This window comes from Aphelocoma coerulescens, chromosome 11 (genome assembly GCF_041296385.1).
Source record: "Aphelocoma coerulescens isolate FSJ_1873_10779 chromosome 11, UR_Acoe_1.0, whole genome shotgun sequence".
Classification (NCBI taxonomy): Eukaryota; Metazoa; Chordata; class Aves; order Passeriformes; family Corvidae; genus Aphelocoma; species Aphelocoma coerulescens.
The window spans coordinates 9,094,793-9,111,137 of record NC_091025.1 but is presented as its reverse complement, the minus strand read 5'-3'; the positions used below and the strand labels follow the sequence as shown (position 1 = coordinate 9,111,137).

General features: G+C 39.1%; 1 protein-coding gene across 2 annotated transcripts; it reads right to left on the bottom strand.

Moving 5' to 3' along the window:
* Window positions 1–14,395, bottom strand: LOC138117069 (receptor-interacting serine/threonine-protein kinase 2-like). 2 transcript variants are annotated; one of them, XM_069027053.1, is made up of 12 exons: window positions 14,303–14,395; window positions 11,945–12,110; window positions 10,938–11,091; window positions 10,586–10,741; window positions 10,297–10,445; window positions 8,405–8,454; window positions 7,142–7,303; window positions 6,709–6,794; window positions 5,245–5,307; window positions 4,795–4,960; window positions 3,765–3,917; window positions 1–2,496 (listed from the first exon to the last, which is right to left on the bottom strand). In XM_069027053.1, exons 2-12 carry the CDS (start codon window positions 12,094–12,096, stop codon window positions 2,177–2,179), a joined length of 1,611 nt encoding a protein of 536 aa, XP_068883154.1. In that variant the 5' UTR covers window positions 12,097–12,110; window positions 14,303–14,395; the 3' UTR covers window positions 1–2,176. The 2 variants fall into 2 exon arrangements, with proteins under 2 accessions (XP_068883154.1, XP_068883155.1); XM_069027054.1 differs by having other exon boundaries at window positions 11,945–12,106.
* Window positions 14,396–16,345: the final 1,950 nt, after the last annotated feature.

Here is a 16,345-nt window from a genome sequence, read left to right as displayed (position 1 = left end):
GATGTTTAGCTCCTTTAATAAGCAAAACTATTGTCAACATGTTCTGATAGACATTGCTTTTAATTGTAACAATATTTTAATTCAAGGCAGTCTCAAAGTTCAGTGAAGCTATGTAAAAAAAATAAGTTGTTTATTGTTCTAGCAGTGTCATAGCTGGAAATTTTGATGTAACAAATTTCTTAAGTGTGCCTAAACAAAACATCATTACTGCATTTAAAGTTGCAATCAGCCTAACTACTGAATTCAATGAGAACTTTGAAACTGCAGAGAGGACAAAAGCGACATAAAGGAACAAATAACACGGTTTTGCATTTGAAATACCTGTAAATGGTATAACAAGTTCTCATCTTAATCTTGTGCCAAGAAGCTCGAAGAAATCCCACTGGGCCTTTAAAAATCCATAACCTTATATCATTATTTTCATTATAATGAAAGTAATCGTATTATTTCCGTTTCAAATTATGCTGGTTTTGGCTGGGGTAGAGTTAATTTTTTCCATAGGAGCTAGTATGGGGCTGTATTTTGAACTTGTACTGAAAACAGTGTTGATAATTCAGGGATGTTTTGTTATTGCTGGGCAGAGCTCACACAGAGCCAAGGCCTTTCTGCCCCTCACTCCACCAGGGAGGAGGCTGAGGGTGCACAGGGAGTTGGGATAGGACAAACTGGGACAGCTGACCACAGCTGGCCTAAGGGATACTCCAGACCATGTGGCATCATGCTCAGCTAGGGAAGAAGGAGGAAGGGGGGAACATTTGGAGTGATGGCATTCATCTTCTTAAGCAACCATTATGTGGTATGGAGCCCCGCTTTCCTGGAGATGCCTGAACACCCACCTGCCCATGGGAAGTGGTGAATGAATTCCATGTTCTCCTTTGCTTGTGTGCAGCTTTTGCATTACCTGTTAAACTGTCTGAATCTAAACCAACAAGTTTTCTCACTTTACTGTTGTGGAGCATAGCTGTCTGCTGGGGTTAAATGACAAATGTTCTTTTCAGCATCCAGCGTGAGGCTTGAAGGGTTCAAGGTAACAACAGATTTGACTGGAATGTGCTAGATCACATTTATAGCTGCTGTTGCTGTTTAGCTGTTGACAGACTCCTGTGCTTGCCATGGGGCTTGTTTGCCTTCTGTACACAAGTGTCTGGTGCTTGTTAGTGGCTGGTTTGTTGCTTTCACTGCTTGCTGTACCACTTATCATCTTACTGGACTGTGCCTGGGAACATTTGGATAACAGCAATGTTTCTGTGCTGCTGTACTGGACAGACTGGAACTCCATGTGAACTCAAGTCAAAAGGTCCGTGACCTGAGGATGAGTTCAAGCAGCAACAGGATGCTGCTCTGGTCTGTGACCATGGGTAAGTCCAGACCAGAGCAGGAAAGCCTCCCAGTATTCCCGGGCTGTCTCCCATTTGAGTACAACCATGGCAACAGTTCAGCAGGACCACCATTTCAAAATTATCAGCTTGGCACCTCTTCTGCCTGGTTTAATTTTACACTTGAATTGCAGACATATTTAGAGAGAAACATGGATGTAAGGTATTAACATTTTCCATTAATGAGAAATCCCACCTCTAAAAAATAATGCTGTAAGTACTGCTACATTTTAAGAGCATATAACCATTTCTGAGGAAAATGAAGTGATTTATATGCATAATATAAAACCTTCAAGTCTTCCTTAAGGCCCTACTGAAGAAATAGTTCTTGATTTTCTGAAACCTTTCACTCTAACAGCTGTCTGTTAGAGCTGTCTGTGAGCTCTGTGAAAGGCAGTAAATTTTTTCTCCTTATCCAGTATTCTGTTGTTTATTATCCTTATTTGGAAGATTTACAAACAGACATTCTTCCATAGTGTGACCTCCAAAACATCATGATTCATTTTCCTCCCTTCTAAAAAAGTCAAGGAAATAAGGTGTTATCTCACTTGAACTCTGTTTGCTCTGACACATATTGCACTTCTCCCATCTCTGAGACCCAAAAGAACAGTCTTGGCAATTTCTGTTGGCAGTGGTTCACTTGACCTTTTAATCCAGTTAGCTTTTTCCACTATAGGACTCAAATAATGGGCTGTAGGAAGAATTGACTTTAGTCAATGGGTTGTGAGAAACTAAGGTGAATCTTTGTCATCACAAATTACTAGAGCTCAGATGCATACAACAGACTGCAAAAAAATCAGTCACAACATCAGCCTGTTTACCTTAGGACAGTCTGGGCAGTGAATGACTTGTCCCAGAGGACTACATTTGTTCACTGAAAGTACAGTCACTACAGCTTGTGCTGCCCTCTCGCCAAGGCAAAGGCAAGTGTCCAGCAGTGCCCGAGCACGCGCAGTCACGGTGGGGTACGAGGTAATTGTTTCATAATCCATTCGGGACAGGGCTTGCTGGGAGCGAAGCACATCGAGGATATGGTTGAGGCGTCCTTCTGTCATGCACTTCAGTATGGTTTGTCTCTGGCAGGCAAGAATTTGACAGCAGTTTCCTTTGCAGCAAGGACCTTGAGTGAGAAGAAAACAAAATGAGATGTAGTGCTTTTTTCTTCCAGAAGTTGTTAGCAAGTGATAGCATCAACACCAGAAATACAAACTCAGTAGAGGAAGGAAGGAGGAGGATTTAGTTTATGTTCTGTATTTGAAAATAGTCCGAAAGTATTTTCATCTCGTGTTTGAAACTCGCACAGATCAGTCTATGGACTTGATTTTCAGGTCTTGCCCTATTCTTCTAGCATCTGTATTTAACTTTATGCAAAGCACCTTGGCTGGACACAGATGAGAAATCTTCCTGTGAAGGTGGAAGAACAGCTAACAGGTGTATCAGGGCAGTAGGAGTGTCTGATACATGTAGCATGAAACTGGGAAAGTGAATATATGTCAAAGCCAAACTAATAAGAAAAGTAATACTCTTGACTAAAAGGGTTGAGAGCTTTGGGTTCTGCCTCTCTTCACAAGGTGATTAGAATACCTAGTGCTGACATCAGGGCTTTTAGTGTATGGTAAATACCATACACCAAGAGAAAATTAATAACCAAAAGCCATGTTGCTTTGGAGAACATGCCTCTGTCATTCTGATTTCTGATTGTTGCCAGGAGAATTCTGTGCTGAGCTTTTCCTGCATGGTCTAGTCTGTTGATTTATCCAGAAATTATGTCATCACTCAAGTAAATTGCCATGGAGAAGGATGGCCAGCTAGGCTGATAACTATTACAGGCCAGCTTGCAAAAATTTAGCAAAAAAACCTCACAAAGCTTCACCCACAGGTAAAGGATCTTCACAAATGAAAAGCTGACCCTTTCTGTCTCTGTTCTGCAGGAAGACCTGAGACCATGTAAGTGAGGGGATGAAGGCTCCCCTGTCACCTGTTTCTGTAGTCAATAGCTACTTTTGTGGAGATATGCAATACACAGCTTACGATTGCGAAAAAGTATTCCAGACCTAAACAACTAATGTATTTCACATTCAGTATGTGCTATATTTTTTGTATTTTTATTATGGTCTTTTCAGAACTGTTCTCAGCCTCTCTGTGGGCCTGGAATAAAAGAACAAGCCAATGTTCTCAGTGGTCAGTGCCCGAACTTCTAAGAACAGAGGAGCAGCTATACACGAGCAGAGAGACATTTGTATCAAGTTAGAATCAGTTATCACCATAAACACCTGCAAATGTGCATAAAATTTAGAAATATCTGTGTCCTCCAAATTTTAAACAATTTGCTCACTAAGATCTGGCCAAGGTGAATATTGCCAGCTGAAACTGGAAACGGTGCCTTACCTGTCACTGCTTGTCCAAGGTGCATTGGTTGTGGTCTGTGCTTAAGAGCCAGTGCTGGGGAGTTATGCTGACTGCTCTCTTTGCCTGCAGTTGAACCAGATAAAGGAGTTGTGCAAAAGGAGCTTGATTTTCTACTCTCAGAGCCTGGGTGATCTAGAAAAAGTTAAAGATGAGCAAGATTAGACCTTTGAATTGAACAACAAGAAAGCATTATATATGTATGTCAGCCATTACAGGAGGCAGGAATTGAAGACTGACTTGAGATTACTTTGGATCTTGTTACTACATCATGATTCCTAGGAAGGTTTTGGCATATATTACTACACACTTCTGACTTTTCTAAGCTGTCTGTAGGAATTTGTTATTGAAGTTATGGAACATTTTGTTCTGTCCATAAGTCTGATGGCTATTGATCAGAACTAAAGTGTTTGGAAATGCAGATGTTGCTACAAGTGAATTGACTTCTGATGTCTCAATTTTTGTACCTGAAGGCATGAGAAATACAGACAATCTCTTCTTGACACAAATTTAAACACTTAGATAGGACAAACCCCCATTGGAAAGGTAAAGGAAGTTATCTGTATAGGAACAGTGATTATCAGGAATTATTCACATGCTCCTGGCAACATAGCCTTTTTAAAACTTATCTCCTTTTCTCAGCAGATTACAAAAAAAACAGTTATTCCTGGTGGCACAAAGCAGTGTGATTCCCAGAAGGGACTTTTTTTGTCAAAAGCAACAGGCAATATTTGATGTGTGAGAGAAAGGCAGATCTACATTTACAGCTCAGTATTCTAAAAAAAAAAATTAGTAAAAATGCCTTTTTGATCTATACTTCTAAGTGGAAAGCTTTGTGGTGTCTCTGGTTTCCTGCAGTGAACTCATGCTTCAGATGATACCAGTAGAGAGCACAGCTTTACTCTGAGAGGTGATAATTTTACATGAAAAATTACATTTCTATATGGAACAACGAGTAGTATTTGTCCTTTTCTTATAACAGCTGGACCTGAATATAAGTCAAAACACTGACCTTTTGTTGCTGTTGCATTCTGTGGGGCAGTATTTGACACACCCATCTCAATATTATCTCTTCCTGCAGTATTTGCACTGCTATCAAGTAGAACAGTTGACAAGCTTGGCACTACAAGAGGAATTTTCTTGCTGATTAAGCGGTTGTCTTTTTGTGGACAGATGATCTGAAAGAGATCAAAATAGAGAAGTGTTATCTTCTTGGAAACTTTTGTTCCAAAATCTTTTCTAAACAGGAGAGGTTCTAAACAAACCTTAAGAGGAGGGGGGTGTTTTTGCAAGAGCAATGTCAGAGTGAGCTGCTTTGAACAAGGTAAAGCAGTGGGTTTTATTGGATGGAGTTATCCTGGTTAGGAACATTTTGCCCACGTGTTTGCATTAGACATTGTCAGGGGTGTGGAGAGAAATAAGTCGCTGAAGTACTCGGAAGACTCCTGTGCCACAAACTCACCTCTGCATTGTGTCTCTGCAATGTGTACGTTTCTGAGCCTTTGCATGCATTAAGCGCTCTCTCCTGGAAGAAAACAGTAAATCCAGTAAGCAGAGACGTGGTTTGTTCCATTCACAGCTGTCAGGAGCAACACTTTATACTAACATAACTTATGTTGACAATATGTATTATACTGTAATATGTATTATACTGTAAGGTATGCTCATATATAGTCATAGTGAACTGCACAGAGTGAACGGGCATAGAATCTGACAAAATTCTACCCTGTTACTGTTTCTGGTGTTTCAAATTTATTTAAAAACCCAGTTTTGAATCATGCAGGGGAAGGTGAAAATAAGCCTGTATTGAGAGAGATTGAGCTAGCTATAACATGTTTTCCTTTAAGGAGCCAAACAGCATGGCCATGCTGTGTTCAGTGTGCCAAGCTGTCTGCAGTAAGGATGTGTCAATACTTGTAACTTTTTTCCAGTTTGTACATCCACAGCAGATTTGTTAAGCTATTTTTTAGATTTTATACTCCAACAGTTGTGAATCAATCAATTTCCCAGAAACTTCAGTATCATTTTCAGAGTAATTTTGGACTTATCAGTTTGGTTGTCTGAACAATAAATAATGCTCAGTAAAAAAATAAATTTCACAATTTAACAAATTAAAATATAAAACCTTGCTCAAGGGAGGTGGAAGCATTAGATTATGGAATATTCAGCAGTACAATCTTAAATAAATTTCAACAGTAGTAAAAATTAATTTGACTCTAACCTTGCCACCTATTAAAACATTCATCAAGGCTGTTCTATATGCCCAGAACAGAAATAATCCAGCATGCATCAACATACACAACACACAGTAATGAAACCAACAACACAGCATGGGTTGTGTAATCAGTCAGAGTCCTTGTCCAAGGGCCAAAACACTTGTGTCACTGTTTTCCCTCAGTGCCTAAGTTAACTGGATAGGATGTAGCTATGTTTGTGGCAGTCACATTTGTGCCAGATTGCCCATGGCAGTGTAAGCATATATCAAATTAGCTTTATGTGAAGAGCACAGAGCAGGGCTGTTACTGGTATTGCTACCACAGGTACAAATGCTATTCAGGTTTTGAACTAAATGGTTTCTAACCAGTACATACAAAAAAAATTGTCCTTGGTTCTAGCCCTAATCTGCAGTACTTGAGTTGATATTTGTTCTCACTCACGTGGGTTTGCCAGTCTGACTCTAGGTGGTGACTAGAAAGAAGTTATCATATTTTTAAAATAGCAGGTAGCAATTGACTCATTTTCTAGAGAACCTCACAATATATATTCTACAATTTCTGAACCTGTAGTGCCAAAGGGTACTCTCCAGCTCTCTGGTATGTCCATTAAAACAATCAGAACAAAACCTTTCGTGGTTTTGGATCACAAAGATTGCAATTGAACAAATCAAGTAACGCCATTGTAGGAGAACAAGAAATTTTGCACTCACCTTTGCATCCATCAAGTTGTAGATTGCTGCAGAAATTACCTCCTTATTTATACTAGTCAGAACTCCATTTAGAAGGTCTACACATTCTGCAGGAGTAATAAAGCATTTTAAATAACATATTGTGTATGGAAGAATGTATATATTTAGGCATTGTCATATTGCAACTAGCATTACTATTATATTGAGAAATGGGATGAACTAGGGGAAATTAGTTTAATACAACTTCCACCTCATACTTTACTGCATAATAAACACAATTTTGGAGACAAATAAGCCAATTTCTTGTAGGAAGCTTCGGTTAGAGGAAACATCAAAGGTAGTCTGATAATCTAAAGATCACTTCCACTTCAGTTGTTCAGAGTGCTAACACAATGTTCCTATAAAGACTGTCTCCATTACAAATCTTGCACAGAAAGCAAATCCTGAATGTTACCTGCAGTATGTGGTCTATAATCTGGCTCTTGATGCCAACACAGAGCAATGAGGTTCAACAGTCTATTCCTCTCAGGCAAATTGCTTGGTATGAACTTTTCTGACATGCCTGGCCGCAAACTGCTGCAGATTCCTCTCAAAACATCAAGCAGGGTTGTTTGACCTACAATTTAAAGGAAAATGTCACTGCCAAAAAATATTAAAGACCTCAGAACTCTCTTAAAATTACATCCAGCGTAAGTTGTATTGTGTGTTTTAAAACAAAGACTGCTTTTTAAAAAGGAAAAATATATTAATGCTCTTGTAAGTGAATATGCTAACCTTTAACAATAGCTATAGCTCCTTATTGCAACTGGACATTTCAGGATAAAGAACTCTGTCCAATATTGAGTCACAAATAGTTATATAAACTTGTACTGTAAACTCTGTGCACAGATACCTCAGGAATACGTTATTATTCTAAGCAAAGTTTTTTATAAAGCCTTACACTTGCATTATGAGAATAGAACAAAATAATTGTAAAAAAAAAAAAAAAAAATCTACTTTGAGCAGCCTCAAGAAGGCAGCCATAAGCTGTATGGGCATTTAGATATTATTATATGCAGTATTTTTCAAAGGTCCTCAGTCTGTAAAATACAGGAGTCCTTCAATCAGTTTCTCCATGCAGAATGAAGCCCATAGCAAAGAAGCCCTTGCTGATGTGCATGAAACAGGGATCATTCCTAGACTGTGACAATTATTATACAACGCTTTGCAAACTGAGTTCTTTAAAACTGCTCATACTCTCGTCTAAGAAAGTAAGATTCTCTGCTTCCTTAAGATAATTCATCATGAACTGTCATTTCTGGATTGGTATTTGAAATGCAAGCAATTGTAAAAATGAGTTTTCTGCTCATTCAATTAGCTACTTGTCACTGATTTTAGAATTCCAGCTGATAAATATGAAGTGATATTCCTTCTCACTGAAGGTACATGGAAAACCTAACTCAGTGACAGTGCTTCAGCAAGCACAGACTGATGGTACTAGTGGGGGAAGAAGTTCTGCCTTTCACCTTCTGAAAGAGCAGCTTCTTTGGAAACATTTAGGATTTGGTGAGGAATTCTAATATTTACATCCTGTAATGTGGAGCTTTGTGCTGTAACAGTAAGAAAAAGCAAAGGGACACCTGAAAAGACAGTGGTGTTTATATCATAATTTCACTATGATAAGGGAATTTGTGGACAAGATGTGGACAGCACAAAGTCTGACATGAAAAATAAATACCTTCAAAAGGTCTCCTTCTGCTTAGGCTCTCCCAACACAGGATTCCAAAGCTGAAAAAAACCAGTGGAAAAGCATTCATTAGTTTGCTATCTGTATCTATGTTATTTCAAAGAGCAAGTTTATTGCTTTAAGAGAAAGGAGTTTTTCAAGACAAAGTCTATCCAAGTATTTTCTCATTTGATGGGATCTTTTTTCAGTTTTCAACTAAGTTGCTCTTACAAAATCATCAGGTTGAGGGTTTTTTATTGTTTATAGGTTCAATCAGAATTACATTTCAGGTTACCATCTCATTTCCATTTGATCTTGTGAATTTTGTAACCTTCTGTTCTCCTTTCTCTATCATTTTTGGTTTGTTTTCAAGTAATTTCAATATCAACTGGACTTTTCAGCAGGTACTAACAAGCACATCAGTTAATCTACAAAAACTTGATTCTGATGCACTATGTTTCTATTTTCTTCAGCAAATTTTGATGGGGCTCCAAGTATCTTTTTCCTTTTCTAACATCCTAGGAATAATTGCAGGTATATCATAGATCTATACATTAACCCACAACTGAGATGGTATAAAATACAGTGGTTTAATAAAAATATCAATCTTCACAGTCAGAGGCAGAAAAGAGGAGGCTGCTGGATGAGGAAAAACAGGCTATGGATGAGTCAGAAGCAAAGCAATCAAAAGGGGAAGAGGCAGTTCTAGGATAAACATATCTGCTTATTTATATATCTTGCTGTAGTGATTACAGTGGTTAAAAGAGCCTCCTCTTCTGCCTCACTTTCATATAAAAATCTGGAAGTGCTTTTACTTGTGCTCTCTAGGAAAGTATTAATGTCATGTGGACATACATGTAACTTAAATGTACTTTGTATTTCATGTATGACACAAATTTTTGTTTTCTCCGTTGCACCACTGTTCAGATATACACCTATGTCTTGCACCTGAGCCACATCTGACCATATTATTATATAATGTACTATATAATACATATATAAATTAAATAATAGATATTAATACAATGTTGGAAAATTAATTATGCTACCTGAAAATAAGGCTCCAGTTTTCCTGTGCAAAACTTGTGTTTGTGAACAACATGAGATTAGTCACAGCATTTATAGGTCTCCTCAAGTGTATGAATTATTTGACTCATCTTAGAGCCTGCCTCTGTGATGATAAAGCAGGAGTTTAAACTTGTTGACTTCACAAAAGCTCAGAAATCAGAAGAGTGGTCTCCTTTAAAGTTATTTGTAATATTAGTCCACAGCTCTGTGTGCTGATTATGATGATGTGTGTCTGTCTAGACCAGTGGCAATTTGAGGTCCTCTCATTTATTGAGGCAGCCACAGTGCATGTAACATACCCAAAAGGGTCATGTGGCAGTGGGCAATCTCCCTCCTTTCTATAAATCACTCCATTAAAAAGTATGAGTGCTTGAGTGGCCCAGTAAGTTATCCCAGCAGAGATTCCATAGGGCCTTAATGGGACCCTTTTGAGGGAAAGATCTTATTTTTACCTGGGCCTGATCTAGGCATAAACAATTCTTTTGGAAACTAAAGCTAATGGCAGTTCACACTTATAAACTGTGTGAAGCAGTTATGAGGCTTCTAAATATATCTGAAAGTTTTGGCAGCTGTTACACTTTTAAAACATTTAAGTCCATTATATAAATATTTATATGACTGACTTTGAGAACAGTTTTTAACCTTGGTATCTTATTCACCAAATATGGGAATTTAAAATTTAATTCACACTGTAATTGGCCTCATGTGCAATGCTATCCTACTGCATTATGTAGGTCTGGCATTTTTACTGTAATATCTCTAAAGATAAGTGTTTTGGCAGCATTGTAGAGTGCAGCACGGACTAGGTATGATGTGCCCTTAGAAATTCCATTCACCTGTAAATATCACCTTCCTGGGAAGGGAGGCCTCCTTCAAGTATTTCAGGAGGGAGATACACTAAATCCTGGCAGTTCCTCTGATGGCAGTTCTGCAGGGCTGACATCAGCTGCTGTTTCCTCCAGCTGGTTAGGCCATAGTCTGATATCTATGGAAACGTGAGAGAAAGTAATTTTAGTAACAATATAACAAGTCTTGGTATCAAATGTTGATTATTAAGATCAATATATGCAACAGTAGGACAATCACTGGATTTTATGTTAATTGACTAACAGTAGAAGCTCCTACCTTGGCTCTGTACTGCACATCCAAAAGCACATTGGAAGGTTTCAGGCTGCAGTGGCAGAGAGCAGGTTCCAGGCTGTGAAGATGATGCAGCCCTTCAGCCACATCGGACAGGATCCTTATGAGTAAGGGAAAGGGAAGTGCTGGGTACAGCTGATGCTAGGTAACAAAAAATACAGGTTTTGGTAGTGTGAAATTGTTACTATTCACATTTTCATTTGACAACAAGCAGAACTACAATGCAGAAACTGAAGAAAGGATTGTGACTACTGTCCATAATTTACATGCTGATTGTTCTTTGTTGGCTGATCTTGTAACTAATTTTATTGTCTCAAAGATGACATCTTTTATCTACCTCATGGATGAGGGATTGGAGGGATCCATTGTTCATCCATTCAGTCACTATCCCCACAAGTCCATGGTACTGGTAAACCCCAAGGAAAGGCAGGAGATGTTCAGACTCATAGTGTCTGACACTTGCTATGTCCTGAAGTAGCAACTTCCACTCCCTGTAAAAAAAAAAAACAAGTTAGAGGCAGGTTAGACTGAAGGGAACTTCAGAGAGAGATGAGAGTGTAGGATGTGGAAATGAGAGAGAACCATACGGTTGAGCACAAGCTAGTGTTATTTATCCAATAAACCCAGTATCATATAATCTTCCAATCAATTCCAAGAACATGAACCAGTCATAGTGTAGTGTATTTTTCTCATATAAAGTAAATTTAATTTTTCTAATATAAAATGAAAGATGTCTGGATGCTTTAATATGAACATAAGAGCACAGTTTGAAGCAGGATTGAAGTGTGAAGGCAGGAAAAAGCTGGAGTACATGAAATGCTAGATTAAGAATAAAACAAGAATTTTCCTTTACTATTCCCAAGAACTTGTATTCTTTTACTATTAGTGACATCCACATTTACAAGGAAATGATGTGTTTCCATGCTTTCCATGCACATCTCACTGCTTTGTAACCCTGGCCATTACCTTCCCTCCTCCCATTTCCCCTGCTCTCATCTGTACAGCTGGTTTAGATTAAATTCAACTGAGGTCTCTTCAGGGACCTCTAAAAAGACAACACCTTAGCATAATGCTGTTATTCATCAGGGTTTGTAGACATTATTAGAGTAGATTAGTTATTGACTTCAGGATTAAGCTCTACTTTATAAAAAATGGTAAAAAACCATAGAGCTTGTTTCTCAGTAAAATTGCCTCCAGGTTGCCTCTTGGCTAGTCAAGATTTCTAGGAATGGAGATGTTCTTGGGGATCAGGTGATCCTGGATATGCCACGATTTGTTCTGGTGGCACCACTGCAGGTCTGTGCCGCTCACCTGCGTGGTTGGTTGGGCAGGTAAGACACGTACCTGTCCGTAGTGTCCTGGCAGGTCAGCAGCTTCACAGAGATGGGAGTGTTCCAGGAAATATGAAAGGCTTTGAGTGCAAAGCCTGAGCCTGTCCTGGTCAAGATAAAGCTTTCCAAATCTTCCTGGGCTACCACAGGTAATGGATTGGCCATTTCTTGATGGCTGGCTTGGGGGAAAATGTGACAGAAAAGAAAAAAGTTTTAAGAGGGTTTTTTGTCACAATTACCAAAGCACAGTGAAGTTGCACCAACCCTTACTTCCTAAATGACAAATCCAACCACTCTGTGTCAGACTTTCCTTACAAAGAGAGGAAAAATGCCCTAATTGCAAAGAGGTGTCTGGACCATAATTTGCCATCTGAGTCTGCAAGGTGCTAATTAATTGCTCATCGTTATTTCTATCTGACGTCTTTGAAATAGTGGACCAGTATTTATAATATAAAATGTGATTGTAATGTAATACTGAATTATGTAGACAACAAACTAACATCTTACAGCTGCATGCCAGGCAAATAATTTCTCCACTTCTGATAAAAAAGGCAATTATTCAATAAGTCATTTCAGCATGTTCTGCATCATTCTTGCACATCTTCTTTAATATATCATATGTGAATGCAAAAGGAAAGAAAAAGGTAAAATTCCTGCTATTGTGAACTGTCAGAATTCTGCTAAATGGAGTTGTGTCTGTGTAGCCACCACTAATTTGAGCAGTATAGTGTCTGTCTGGGACCTCTCCAGGGCCAGCTGCACGTCTCCCACACTTTGCATGGCAACGCACACGGATTAGAGGCAACTTCTGCAAAGCATCACCGTGTTACTACATGAGTAACAGTACTAATTACATCTGTGAAGCTCCATTAGACTAGAGACAGCCAAAAAGTGAATGGTAAAGGAGGAAAACAAGCAATCTAAGATAATAGATGGCATAAAACAGATGGCATTGGTAAGGATTACTGCAACATCTGTGGTCAGTGAGTCAGAACTCTTCCAACTGGAATACTCCCTTTGAGGTCCAGTAGAGCAGGGCTAGAAAAGGAAATATGAGGGCACTTAAGTAGCTGTGAAGGACTGTTGAGTGAGAACTGTGTCCTTTTAGATGTGCTCTACAAAAAGAGCTCCGGGGATGCAGAGACCCTCAAAGTCCACATAACCTTTTCTCCACAAATAAAACAGAAACAAAAGCCTGAAGATAAATTTGCCTGTGATCTTGCATCTGGTTCATGAACATTTTATTGCTGGTGAATCTCAGTCTCTTCCTGCAGGCATGTTCACAATCTAAGCTCAGTTTTGCCTCTAAACACAATAAAAATGCAAAAAGCAGCAGCTGATTTACCAGTTCAGCTTTAACCATATTTGATTCTGGTAGGAAAGTGCAGTTGAACTTCTTGCTTTTTGTTAGATTATTGTAGTTTGAAAGCAATAACTGCCTTAGGTGCTTCTCTGAGAGTTTCCTTAGAAAAAGAGATGAGGCTGACAAGTTAACAATTTCATAAAATTTGGAAGGGTTCCTCTGAATGAAGACAATTTTCTAAATGAGCGATTTATTCCTTAAAGTTGCAAAGATGGACCACACAAATCTGAATATGAAGGAGGTAATCAAAACGCTGGCAGAAGCAAAATTATGTCTCATTTTTATTATATACAGCAATAATTAATAATTTAAATAGCCAAAAAGATTTACTCAATTCCAACTATAGCGCAAGGAAAATCAAACAATGATTTTACCACCTAAACCATTACTGAAAGCATTTAGTTTTATTTAAAATTAAATCAAGCAATAATATAAGCATTTTTTGAGCTCTTGCTCACTGGCTACTTAGATAAAAGTTAAAGCTAATCATCAGCTCCTATTTTTGATTTGCAAAATCTAATAAAACTAGAGATTTTTGAAAATTGAAACAGAAACCATTTCAATCTTTATCATTACAAACCATGTCGCGACATGCTAAGCACCATTCTCCCTGTGTCTGAGTTTCTACATCTTTGTATTGCAAGGTACCAAAACATTATTTCAGTAATTCTGCTCTTTTGAATGTTTTTTCTCCCAGATCCTTTTAAAACCTCACCATCAAACTCCAAAATCAATATTCCAAGAGTGACCTTTGCAAGGAAACGGTTTGCATTATTTTTTAGTAAGACACTAAAAGTCTTGGATAACTTTGCTATGCCCCCCCCTCCCCACCAGCTGTGCTGGCTGGGGCATGAAGAAGACTGCTATAAAGCCATTTAGTTCAAGTTTCTAATTATAAGGTAATTTTAAAAAATTAATTCATAGCAAAGATGTTTCCTTACTATGAGAGAAACTATATTAATATACAGATGTGTCATGAAAAGAAACAGGAAATAAAAATCAACTTACCTCTGGAAATACAGACATAAAACTATGGAATGATGGAGTGAAACTGCTGTAGATACCAAGTGTGAGTTGGCTTTGAGTGGAATTCAAACACAGCTCGAGCTTTCCTGCCAGTGAGTCAGCTTGGTTGTTGATCTCTGCTTTTATTGGCTGCCTGCAAACATTTAACATTTCCTGGTCGGATACACAAACTGTAACTCTTTAGTGACTGCTGATGAGAGTGATTACAGAAAAAGAGGTTGGACAGCTGCTTCTTCCACAAGGAATACCAAGAGGTAAAGGTATGTAACAGTGTAAAATACCATACTGGATACAGCCCAGGTATGGAATTATGTGGAGCTGTGGACAGACTGAGCAGCTCATACTGATCTCTGCAGTGGGTCAAGCTGACAGCACACGTTAAAAACCCCATAAACTTTTTAAGCCAAGTTGATCTTAAAAGAGGAAATAAATGCTGGGTTTCTGGTAGGAGGGTGGGCAGGAATAGGATAATGTCGGGTTACAGAGAAGTCAGGTTCAATTGCCTGTCAAACAGCCCTGCTGAAGAGGATGTAGGGGTTAGGGTGAAAGTCAAGCTGGTCATGAGCCAGGAGCATGCTCACATCACAAGAGAAGAAAATTACATGCTGGGCTGCATTAGAAATGCAGTCAGGAAAGTGAGGTAAGTCACGGTGCCTCAGTACCCAGAAGTGGTGAGGCTGCTGCTGAAATACTGGAGTCAGCTTTAGGGCCCTCAGTTCAAAGAAAATGTTGACAAACTGGAGAGGACACAATACACAGCTACCAAGATGGGACCCTGGGGCACATACCTTACAACGAGAGGCTGAGAGGGCCAGCCTTGCTTCGGCAGGTGCAGCAGGCTGAGGAGGTGTCAGTTAGAATCCTACACCTATTTGCAGGTCAGTTATGAAGATAGAGATAAATTCTTCTCCATAGTGGCAGATAACCACCAGTGGCATAGGTAGCTGTCTCTACTTCAGAGGTTCAAGCCAGATGCTAGAAAAAAGCCTCACCAGGTACATAATGCAGTTCTTTAATGGGCCACTCAGGTTTCAGAGCCTCCATCATTTAAAGTTTCTCTAGACTTAGCTAAACAAAACCATGGCTGACTTGATACAGCACTGCCAGCAGTCCTGCCTTGAGCAGGAGGCTGGGCTAGAAAATGACAAAAATTCAGTATATCTTTAATTTTGTGAAAACCCTACGGGGCCTAATTGTGTTTGATGGGACTGCTGGATGTAAGGTGGAAACTTAAAGAGAGAGCAGTTGTTCCAGTTGATCACATTTTATGCAAATTTGTCTATATATAGAGTCTGACTTAAAATTAGTGTCAGTCAATGACATTCTGTCCACAGACTTCTGTTGGTTTTGGCTCAGATCCTGACCTCCCCCCCTCCCAGGAAGGGAAGGAGCAGTGAGGCAGTTAGGTAATCCCCCTATGATCACAGGAAAGTCCCTTATATCATCAAATCATGTGCCCGGGCTGTGTGGCCTGAGAGGAAGCACAGTACAAGTGGGAAGTTCACCATGTGCTATTTGCTGACAGCTGTAACTCTCTGACCAGCACCAGCTTTCTCTGCTCAGCACACCCTTCCTAAAGGGAAAATTAGTATGAGGGAGCAGAAGTAGCAAAGGTGAGAAAAGTGGGCTGTAACAGTCCTAGAGAAGGCTGGAAGCATGTTAAGCTGTGTTGCTGGGACCTCAGGATCCTCCTCCCCTTGGCTTTGATGTATCAACACCACATTCATTTTTGTCCATATTCTACACTTCTGTAGGAAGTACAGTAAAAATGTTTCCCTCTTTACAAGGTATTGGCCTTTCTGGCTCAAACTGTGCTGCAGAAGAATCACAAACTGTTCAAAATCCATACAGCTAATTAAAGTTCTTCAGGGGGGCTTTATAGACAAATTTGAAGGACTTAATTTTACAGAAATTCTTTGACACTTAAAGTAGTTTTAAGTACTTGAATATCATGTGCTGGGGAAACAGACTACTAGAACAATCCTGCATTTGTTTACTCCTTTTGACTATTGTTTTCAGCTTAAA